The 11,883-nt window shown below is 38.6% G+C and overlaps 1 protein-coding gene across 1 annotated transcript; it reads left to right on the forward strand.

The window, feature by feature from the left end:
* The first annotated feature begins 5,454 nt into the window (after nt 1–5,454).
* LOC143555328 (inorganic phosphate transporter 2-1, chloroplastic-like) lies at nt 5,455–10,171 on the forward strand. Its single transcript, XM_077044896.1, has 3 exons — nt 5,455–6,256; nt 8,252–8,443; nt 9,301–10,171. The coding sequence occupies exons 1-3, from the start codon at nt 5,558–5,560 to the stop codon at nt 10,123–10,125; spliced, it is 1,716 nt and encodes a 571-aa protein (XP_076901011.1). The 5' UTR covers nt 5,455–5,557; the 3' UTR covers nt 10,126–10,171.
* The last annotated feature ends 1,712 nt before the right edge of the window (nt 10,172–11,883 follow it).

Consider the following 11,883-nt stretch of genomic DNA (forward strand, 5'->3'; position numbering starts at 1 on the left):
AGATCGCCAGGCAGAGCACACTGGCACTCACCAGCAGTACTCCTATCATCAGCTGAAGAGTCGATTTCACGAGACATTTTGTAGTAGAAGAAAACGATTTCGGGAGAATGCTTGCCTGAAAAGGATGAGTATTCGCCGGAAATCGCTTAAAAGATGAAGAGAAGAGTGAAAGTGCGGATTACAATGAACCCTCTACCCCTTTATATACTAATCGCAATTAATGCGATGCATTTAATACGGAAGAGAGAGAAAACGAAGGTGCAATTAAACTATGACACGTGGCAAAAAGCAAGCTGGCAACAGCTGTTGACAGGACGCATACCATTAATTTAGCGCCCACGCGCCCGAAAAATCGCGCCCACGCGCCTGAAAAAGCGTCTGGAATGACCATGTACTGTCACGTCACCATAACTTCCTGCACGTCCTGACACAGTCAGAAGAAACCGTCGCACGACGTTTCAGATGTTTGGACTGTTCCTATCTTTCCACCAACTCTTCGAATTTCGAAATTCAAAATTCAAAAAAGATTCAAAAGTAAGCGGGAAAATACCCCTTACCTTGGCAAACAAGTAACCGTAAGACAGATGCGGGTACAGTGTTAAGGCAAAAACCTTCACATACCTAGCACCCGCAGGGAATTGAAGCCAAGTATACCTCGGCAACCAAGTAACTATAAGACGGGTGCGGGTACAGTGTAAAGGCAAAACCCTTCACATACTTAGCACCCGCAGGGAATTGACGCCAGGAATACCTTGGAAATAAAGTAACCATAAGACAAGTGCGGGTACAGTGTCAAGGCAAAACCCTTCACATACTTAGCACTCTGCAGGGAATTCAAACCAAGAAGGATTTTCTGGGCCATGCTTGCGGAAACGGGAATAACATCCCCGCATGACGGGAGGGTCGAGAACTATATTGTTTGAAACTCCAAGATGGAATTGGTGGTTTTAGCATAATTGATCACTATGTTGAAAACTACCAAGACCCCATGGAGAATCCACACAAATGGGACTCAACGCTCCTGACGTGCGAGGAGGTTACAAACCTACCCGCTTCATACCCAAAGATCAAGCAGAAAAGTCGGGAATTTCTGCGTGACATCAGGAAAACCGCGGGAAGAATCACCACGGAAAACCTAAAAACTAAACCCTTTTCAAAAACCCTAGCTAAGTCCAAAAGTTCACCTCACTTATTAATAATTCGTGAGAAGAACATTGGACTGGGGGGACTTGAAGAGGTAGGTCCCAGCAGAGCCCAGTTGGACCCGCAAGACTCACCTTGAACAGGGACGTCTGCGCAAGGACCAACTGCTCCAGCAGGACCCACCATGCTCAAAGAACCTTACGCGCAGTACGCCAGCTGTACCCGCAGGGAAAGCCTCCCAATGGTGAAGTACCCCGCCTGTTCCCGCAGCTGCGGATACAAGCCATCAGGGAACGCTACCCGCACTAACAGCAAGGCTACACGCACAAGGCATTAGTTACTTCAGTAGTCACATGAAGGAATGAGCAAGGCGGGAATACTCCCGCCCAAGTGAGCCAGTCCGTATGCTTCTGGAAGGTCTTTCGTACTATACCTGCTAAGGTATGGGCGGAACAGACAAATTGACCAAAGCAGCCCATGAACCAATCACAGGGTGACAGCTCACCGACAACAATACGAGGAGGAGCACCCTCTAGTACTGTTTGTCACTATTAGCCGCTGCCTACTCACCAACCCTTACGAGGGGACGTGCGCAGCCTACAGTTGGTGGAACAGTGCGTAGCCGGCAGTAAAGGAACAGTATACAGCCGACCTTTACTGTTGGCCGTAGCCTACTCACCAACCAGCATGGCCTGTGCGTAGTCCACTGTTGGTGGAACAGGAATACTATTCAGCCGGCTGTACCTTCTAGGAAACCTACCTTCGGCTATAAATACTCCAACACCTTGGAATGGTAGGATCATCTGATATCTCAATCTTATCTAGCAATCTCTCAATATACACTTATATTCAAAGCAATCTAGTCTGATTCTCACGCCGGAGGGTGGTCACAAGGAGGAACCCCCCCTTCTCAGTGACTAGCTTACGGTGTCTGTTTTGCAGGTCTCCTGAAGAACAACCTTCTCTGTCGGACCTCATCCCCGTAAGAAACATTACTTAACCCCCAGATTATATATAATCTGTCCAGGGTTCACTTGGTGTTTCTTCATACATAATGCTAATCATATTTGGTTTGTGAGAGTAAGAGAGACCGTTATTGTCACTTTTAAATCAATACATACCTACATTAGTAATTTTTTACATATATTTGTAAAGCTAGTTATGTATTAAATGTCTACCTGGTCATCTACATAAGCAAACATCATTTCTCGGATAAAAAATAGTAGTAAAACGAAACACTTGCACATAATGCTAATCAAATTTTGTTTGTGTGAGTAAGAGAAATGGGTTTTTGTCACTTTCAAATCTATACATACGTATATTATACAGTTGTAATTTTGTACATAAACTTGTAAATCTTGTTATTACTGAATCCCCGTCTATATAACCAAACGTTATTTTCTAGGATAAAGCCGTTACACACGTTATAATTCATATAACAATATATAAAACATCTAAAGATGTACTAATTAGTGAATGTTAGATAACAATGATCATAATTGTTTCTTTACTTATTTTACTTCATTTACCCAAATCACATACTCACAACATATATATGTTAATTATAAAAGGTTTATAAACATAAGGTTTAGCACTTTAACATGTGACAAATCTAATTGGTGTGACCACATTTTGATTAAGTTAATGTTACAAGCGTGTGAATAATATGGTCAGAAAGTCAACGCGTGAACAGAGAGCACGAGTGGCCGACAACTGTTGACATATACATATATGTAATACATAGATACCTACGGTTGATCAGTACATTGTAGTTAATAAAGTGTATATATGTGTGTGTGATGAACGGTCATGATTGTCTCTATACATATCAGACATGTACACGTGCACACGTGGCACATGATTAAACACAGAATGTTTGCAGATTAACAAACGACACAATATCTTAATGAAAGTGGCCTCTCCTCTCCTAGTATTTTGTCTTTCATAGTTTCATGTGTTTTTACAGTTTTACCCCTTCTAGTCTATTTAATTGCCAACTTAACACCCTTTGTTCTTACACCTACCAATCAAATAAATATGTTGTTTCTATACTTGAAAGTTGAAACTAACTAGCTCCTTTGAACACGTGGTGTAAACTGGGTCGGTATCTGTTTGTTATGGCTGGTTTGTTATCGTGGCGGTTTATACTACATTAAAAACTTGTGAGATTATTTATGCAACTTAATAGAATTGAGGGTTAAAATGTTAAATTTGTGAGATTAATTGTGTAGCTTATTGAAAATGTGTTTTATTCACTAGGGCCTAGTCTAACCGAGGCGGAGTCAGCTAATACATGAATTCGTTTATAAGTGAGCTGAATACAGTTGGCTCGATTATGCTAACGAACCAATTTTGAACGAGTTTTGAGTTGGAAGCTATATGAACACTTAAGCCATAAAATCAAGTATTGACAAGTGAGCATTAACAAGTATTGAGTATATTAAAAAAATATATATAATTTTTGTTTTTACGAAGCGACAAGTGATGAGTATACTAGCAAAAATGACCGACTACTCACAAACAAATATATTACATTTTTATACCTAAAACTAAATTAAGTTGAGCCGAGCTGGATAGGTATGTAAATGATACGATTTCGATCTTTTTTCAAGCGAGATTCGAGCTATGAGCTATATGACTAGCTCTACTTGTTAGTTATTACTTGTGTGTCTTCAATCACAATGTTATCATTTTAAAGTTTCACAAGAGCATTGGCGGTACTACATATAACTTCTACGTGATATATAGTATTTTTTTTCTCGAACCGTGACTTTCGCAGTTAAGATATATCACACTCCTCGGTCCAACAGGAGGAGCCCCGCCACCCCACTCGGGCCAGACTATGTTGACATAATCGGGATCCACGCTGGCATCCGAGTTTGGCTTGGGCGTTCCCGGTAAAACCCAGCTGGCTCACCCCGCCCGAATGCACGGCAGGTTTTTTTGCTCTGGGAAAATCCGGTCGGAATCAGGACTCGAACCCGGGACATCCGGGTCCTCCATCATGTTCCTGGTCATTGGAGCATGCCCCGCTGGTTACGTGATATATAGTATTTGATACTTATTTTTTTTTGTTTATTATTTAAATAATGTTGGCCCATGTAACTTTTTGAAAAATGTATAAACCAAATCAATCTGTCAAAAATGACAACTTTATTGATAATTATTATTATTGGACTATGTTCAATTGGGCTTACCTATGAAAATCATAGAGGTCTCAAATCTCCTCTGGAGGCTCATTCAGAAAACCTATATATAAATTGGGCTAAAGTGCTCATAAGGGCCCAAATTCCATAATCTAGGGCTCTGGGGCCTGGGCTATGGATAGGTTTTTAGAAATAAGTGGTAACTAAATCTACCATAAATTGAAGCATTTCAACATTGAAGGAAGAAATAAAGTGGTGAAGTTTACACATACTACACAAAGGATGTGTTTTTGTGCGTGGCTTTTCGGTTGGGTATGGTTTAATTTCCCAAGAGTTGTGCTTGTTGGAATCGATTTAAAGTGTTCCCTAAATTGGATTATTGGAACATGAACATACGAAATTTAAGTGTGATAAGTGTTAATCTTTCTGTCCCGGTCAAACTGTATTAATTTTAAAAACACAAAATTTAAAATAGATTGAATTATTGTTTTCTTTCCTTACCAGATAATGTCATTGGAAATTAGGTCCATAAATATTGTTTATTAATGTTTATTGTGTGTGTTTAAGGGTAAACTTGAAAATTGACTAATAAATTTTCGAAAGTGGACATTTGTCATCAAAACCAAAACTGAACCGTTTAAATTTGAAACCGAACCATTACTAAAGTCTTGTTCCGGTTTGGTTTAATACGTTTCAATGTTTTAAATAAAGCGTGAACACCCAAAATTGTAATGTATTACCCGCTGCACTGCACATACACCATCTAGTTGTTGCTTGAAAAGTCAAACCACTTAATAGAGTAAGAAGTTGAAAGTAAAAATCCTTATGGGTATAAATACAATTCAAAAAAATAAATAAATAAAAAAACAAAACACACACAAATAAAACTTGTGTGTGTTTGGTTGGTTAAGCCATCAAGCTTCACGAGTACATAACCACCACTCATTTCAAAAGGTGGCACATCAACAAATCCAACAACATCCACAAACCAACCAGGACCACAATATGCTCTTAAAAAGATCATCAAATAAATCTTTTTAAAAAAATGAATAATAATAATAATAATAAAATAATAATAATAATATTAATAATAAATTTATTATTATTTTTTTAGTTGCAAAATAACCTCTTCCTCCTTCAACTACCACATCTCCTCCTAACCACCACCCTCAATGGCCACTGGCTGAATTATTATTATTATTATTATTATTATTATTATTATTCTTTAACAACATTCAGCATATTCTCTAAAAACTTATCCACAAACCATGACTACATCTTCATACTGTTTTTCTTCCACTAGAAACTCAATCACACATTCAAACTTCTTGTTCCTTAATTCAAATCTTTACTTACCAAAACATAGAAACCATGTTGTTTTCACTCAAGAACCTAAAAAAGACTTGTTTTTAAACACACCCAACTCATCTTTCCCATTTCCCAACCCGAAAACCTCGAAAACATATCGAAAAACCACACTCCCATTCGCTTCATTATCCGAACAAACTCATGATCATGAACATGCTAAACAACATGTTAAAGAAGTGCAGGGTATGGCTGAAGCATTTAACTTATCATCACACACAGCTGCAGCTATACCTATATGCATAGCAGTGGCTGCTTTAAGTTTACCATTGTTTATGAAAACATTAACACAAAGTATAAGTTTAAAAATAAAAATATTGTCATATGCAACTTTGTTGTTTGGGTTCTTTATGGCGTGGAATATTGGGGCGAATGATGTGGCGAATGCCATGGGGACATCGGTGGGGTCCGGGGCGTTGACGCTTAGGCAGGCTGTGTTAACGGCAGCAGTGTTGGAGTTTTCGGGCGCGTTGTTGATGGGGGGGCATGTGACTAGTACAATGCAGAAAGGGATCCTTGTTCCTAATGTTTTTCAAGGGAAGGATTCTTTGCTTTTTGCGGGGTTGTTGTCGTCTCTAGCGGCTGCGGGTACTTGGTTACAGGTAAAATATCGGTCAGAATATTGGTACTGATAATATAAGAGACATTGACTATTCGACTGATATATCACTGATATTCCTATTCCCGATATCAGTGTTTTAAGTCTTAATCAGTTACCACTTGCTACGATTGTTAGTGTTTTGCAAGTTGCAAAAGGTTAATTTGTTAATGGTAGGAGAGTATACTGAATTATTAGTGTTAAATTGCTATATATATGACTTTTACATGATATTATTAAAGTTACCGATATCCCACCGTGAAAACTGATATACTAAATATCGGTCCTTGACCGATATCTGATATTTTTTCGTATTAACTGCTTAGGATCAAATGTGATCTTCACCTTATGATATCAAGTTAAATAAATACAGTTGTGATCTTCACCTTGCGGTGCACGCATATAATGTATATATATGTGTGAACCCCGGGTGGGCTAAAGTAAAATTGCACTAATTTTGACGTCATTTTACTAATCTCATGAAAATAACGTTAAAAGTGGCGGAAAGTTAATCAGGTATCATGTGGTGGCGTTGATAGCCGAAAGACAAGGGTACATGCACCAATCAGCGAGTGTCCCAATGGTTGAGTGTTATGTGCCTTATGTCCAAGGCTTGATGCAAAACTACTATCTTACCGTCCTCAGACTCTACCATAGCTTTGCTATTGGTGGGATTTACTGAGTACGATGATGATGATAATTGGTAAGAATATCTTGGATCCAACAATATCTAAAATAGTTCTAAAGTACCCTTCATTTCTTAGAAACAAAATCATTACTATAATTAGGAAGCTGCATTTGATCTTTTATACATGAAAAATGTTGACTTTTAGGATATCGCTCACGTTGCATCGTTTAATGACAGTGCATATTCCGGTCCGAAATCTTGGATTCACCAATATCTAGGATGAATCTAAAGAACCCTTTAATCCTAGAACTAAAAAGATCCTTAAAACTAAATTAGGGAGCCAGAGTTGACTTTTTATACAGGAAAAATGTTGACTTTTCGGGTCTTGCTAAGGTTTTGCATCATTTTATGATAGTGCATACCCTGGTCAAAAATTTTGGATCTACCAATATACAATATTAGGAGCTGCATTTGACTATTTATACAAGAAAAATGTTGACCTTTTGGATCTTGCTCAGATTGTGTCATTTTATGATAGCACTTACCTGTGTCAAACATTTTAAATTTAATCAATATTTTGTATATATCTCAATGTTTTAAAAACCGGTATTTTATTTGTACCTGATTGGGCTAAAAAATGGTACCACTGGTTGAACTGGGATATACCGGGAGATTCAACTGGTTAAATAGTTTACATTATAATTTCGTATAAATGCAACTTTAATTTAAAAATAACCCAAAAGTAAATGATTCCATAACAAAAAATAATCCAAAAGTTAATCCATTATTCCATATTAAAAAAAATAATACAAAAGCACTCAATTTTAAAAAATAGTCCTAAAGTTTACACGTTTGAATGTTAACTGTTGGGTTAAAAGTAATTTTGAAAAAATATGGGTCGCAAATATCAAAATTTCTCGGACTTAAAACCAGTTTGCCAGTAAAAACCAGTATTTTAGAAAAAAACCGCCGGTACGATGTTCTATCAATCCGGCCAAAAATACGGGACTCAAAATACCGGCCTACTGTGCAAAATCCGGTTTAACCGGTTCAACTAGCCGGTTTAAACCGGTTTTTAAAACACTGATATATCTAAAAATCCTTTATTCCTAGAACTAAAAAGATACTTAAACTAAACTAGGGACCTGCATTTTGATTTTTTTTATACAGGAAAAATGTTGACTTTCAGGTCTTGCTTAGGTTACATGTTAAAATAATGCATACCCTGGTGAAAACATTTAACTTACCAAAATCTAGGATAAGTCAAAACACATATATTCTTAGAATAAAATAGATCCTTAAACTAAACTAAATGAGATGCAATTGTCCTTTTACACAAAAAAAAATGTTGACTTTTTTGGTCTTGGTCAGGTTGCATCATTTTACGGGTGGCCCGTGTCGACTACACACTGTATTGTAGGATCTATGGTTGGGTTTGGACTCGTGTATGGTGGGCCCGGTGCAGTTTTCTGGAGCTCGTTAGCGAGGGTGATATCATCTTGGGTTATATCCCCTATTCTTGGTGCAGTAGTATCCTTTCTTGTGTACAAATGCATCCGCAGGGTATGTACAACTACAACCTACTAATACTTGAAATGATTTTTTTTTTATATTATGTTATGGTGACGCGCGTTTTGAAAGTGATTATTGTGACTTAACCAGGTGTCCAAAATCTTTGAACACCTAATAAAAGTGTAAACATGAATCTGGAAATTTTGATCCATTTATTTGTGAATGGGTTGATTCGGTTATGATTTATCTCTAACGTGTCAAATGGGTCGGTCGAGTTAAAAAAAAAACAAAGAAAACGTATATTTTTTTAATGCATCCGCCATTAAGAGTTGTTCTAATGATTATTAGTGTAAATTGCGGTTCTCGTCCCTATGGTTTGTCTAAATCTGCGACTCTAGTCCAATAGTTTCAAATTTCGATTTCGTCCCTGTGGTTTCATTTCACTTGCAGTTAAACCCAAATTAATTAACCCCATTAAGTCTGGTCATTAAACCTATCAGCGTGCCTGAGGGGTATTTTTGTCCTTCTCCCCAAATAAACCCCAGTTGTAATTCGCAAGCCCCCTCACTTGAGGGGCTGGGTGTATTTGGGAAAAAAAAAGGATATTGCCCCTCATGTAATGGGTAGGCTGATGGGTTTAACGACCAGACTTAACGAGCTTAATGAGTTCGGGTTTAATTGCAAGTGAAATGAAACCACAAGGACGAAAATCGCAAATTTGAAACTATTAACAACAGTGACGAAAACTGCATTTTACTCTTTTAAAGTTTTACAAATTTTGTACAAAAAGTTTTGGGTCAATCTGACCCGTAGCAAAAATGACTTGTTTTTGAGTTTTGACATGCAGGATTTGTCGGTTTTAGTAGCATTTGTACGTATTTTTAACCAAATTTATGTTATATTTTTAGTTTGTTTACAGTGCTCCAAACCCTGGAGAAGCGGCTGCAGCCTCCGCGCCTATTGCTGTGTTTTTGGGTGTCACAGCAATAACTTTCGCAGCTTTTCCACTAAGCGGTAAACTACCAATAGCTTTAGCCCAAGCCTTAGGATGTGGCGTACTAGGCGCATTTATAGTCAACAACGTCATCCGAAAACAGCTCGGTCACCTCCTAGAAAAAGCAAAGTCAACCCACCACGAGTCACACGAAGAAGAGTCAACTCCTAAAAACCTCGGGTTCCTATCGGACATTGCGGGCCCCACGGGGACGCAACTAGAAATAGTATACGGCGTGTTTGGTGACATGCAGATTCTATCAGCCTGCTTCATGTCATTCGCACATGGTGGAAACGACGTGTCGAATGCCATCGGCCCGTTAGCTGCAGCTCTTTCTATACTGCAAGGCACGGCCACGGGGGGCGAAATCGTGATCCCGCTTGATGTTCTTGCTTGGGGTGGGTTCGGGATTGTTGCAGGGCTTATGATTTGGGGATACAGAGTAATTGCTACTATTGGGAAAAAGATTACAGAGTTGACTCCTACACGAGGCTTTGCAGCCGAGTTTGCGGCTGCTTCGGTCGTACTATTTGCATCAAAACTTGGACTTCCTATATCTGCTACACATACTCTTGTGGGGGCTGTTATGGGAGTTGGGTTTGCTAGAGGACTTAACAGTGTGCGAGCCGAAACCGTACGGGAAATCGTTACTTCATGGGCCGTTACAATCCCGGTTGGTGCAATGTTTGCAGTGGTGTACACATGGATTCTTACCAAGTTCTTGCCACATGTTTTTTGAGTAAAGATTCAAACTTTATCAATTTGGAGGCTCTAAAACCTAATCTTTTTGTGTGCTTTTATTTGATATATAATCTATGATTACCTAAATCAGAAATCATCGTTTCAACCGTTTCGCATGTTTGTACTTGGTATTCAATGTTCTTTTTCGGTTTGCAAAAGTATGTATCCATTACAAAAACCAACAAACTTCCCAGTCAAACTCTGAAGCCAACGTGGGCCCGGTTAAGACAACATAGTCTGGCCAGAGTGGGGCAACGGGCCTCTCCAAATTTGAAGAGTGCAGTAATCAGTTTTTTTTTTTTTTTCGTATCTTGACCGTTAAAACAAGCATAATAACATATTCTAATAATGTGAAAGATCATAAAAACTAGAACACGGGCCACACGTACATTACAAAAGCAGTATTCAACTCTTTTTCGGTTTGCAAAAGTATGTTTCCATTGCTAAAATCAACAAACTTCCCAGTCAAACTCTGAAGCCGGCGTGGGACCGGTTAAGGCAACATAGTCTGGCCAGAGTGGGGCAACGAGACTCTCCAAATTTAAAAAGTGCAGTAATCAGTTTAGTTTTTTTTTTCGTGTCTTGACCGTTAAAACAAGCATAATAACATATTCTAATAATGTAAAAGATCATAAAAACTAGAACACAGGCCACGCGTACATTACAAAAGCAACTAAAGCAGTAACATATTGCAGTTTACAAAACCACATAACAGTTTGAACCATATTACTCATGGAGAGAGTTCTTGAATAGATGTTAAACTAGGTTCCCAGTCAGACCCGCGCCAAGACTTTGACTTTTTGACCGGCGACACAAGTATTCTCTTCGACTCTACATGTTTCTTAACTATGAATCTTGACCGTTTCTCTTTCGAAACATAACAATCTTTTGACGAACAACCCGACTCATCAGACTCAATCGAGCCCGTTTCTTTGTTATTTTTGGCAGCATGTTTTCTTTTCAACTTCTTTAATGTTGTCAGAGGGACTAAATAGTACTTTCGGCCCGGTAACAATAAATCCGTTACCGATAAAACATTCTCATTAGGATTTTTGAAAACCCCGGGCCGTGCTAAACACATTCCCGGGTAATTCTTGACGATTTGAGCAATGGTAACGGGATTTCGATAAAGATCTTCTTTCCCGCCTGCATGAACAACCCGAACGTAAAACTCTCTTGAGTTTCGGCTACTCCTGGTAGAAAAGGAGTCATCTTTAACCGCTTTACGGGTTCTTGAATCGTTCTTGTCCAAAGATTGGACTCCAAAGAGTGAACTTATACACCCTTTAAGCATTTCAAGAAACTGAGCTCCCATTGCTGACAACTCAATCATTATAAACCAATAAAAACCGTCTTTTTAAGTTTTTGTTTCGGATCTTTCTTCTTGTTTCTAGTGTTCATAGCCGGCCAGTTTGTTAAAACCGAAGTATTGGCAAGTGGTATTCTTCGGGTTAGTTTTTCGGGTCGGGTTCTTCGGGTTTTAGGACCGGGTTCTCGGGTTAGTTTTTCTGGTTTCGGGTTTTTCTGGTCGGGTTTTTTCGGGTTTCAAAGTTTAAAATCCAGACCCGAAACCAAACCCAAATCTCACACAGTTTCTTCGGGTTTCAGGTTCTTGGGTTAGTTTTTCTGGTTCCGGGTTTTTTGGGTCGGGTTTTTTCAGGTTTCACAGTTTAAAATCCAGACTTGAAACCAAACCCAAATCTCACACACTTTCTTTGGGTTTCGGGTTTTAATAACAAAGTAACAAACACATTAC

Source organism: Bidens hawaiensis, unplaced genomic scaffold (assembly GCF_021521415.1).
Source record: "Bidens hawaiensis isolate Kalapana, Puna unplaced genomic scaffold, B.hawaiensis_p1.1 tig00018048_1, whole genome shotgun sequence".
NCBI classification, from domain to species: domain Eukaryota; kingdom Viridiplantae; phylum Streptophyta; class Magnoliopsida; order Asterales; family Asteraceae; genus Bidens; species Bidens hawaiensis.

What these genes read in the sequence shown, in the direction of transcription:
- LOC143555328 (XM_077044896.1), top strand. Translation starts at nt 5,558, where the DNA reads ATGACTACATCTTCATACTGTTTTTCTTCCACTAGAAACTCAATCACA. An exon ending in CTGCGGGTACTTGGTTACAG is followed by an intron (nt 6,257 to 8,251) that starts GTAAAATATCGG and finishes GGTCTTGGTCAG; the next exon opens with GTTGCATCATTTTACGGGTG. An exon ending in TGTACAAATGCATCCGCAGG is followed by an intron (nt 8,444 to 9,300) that starts GTATGTACAACT and finishes TTATATTTTTAG; the next exon opens with TTTGTTTACAGTGCTCCAAA.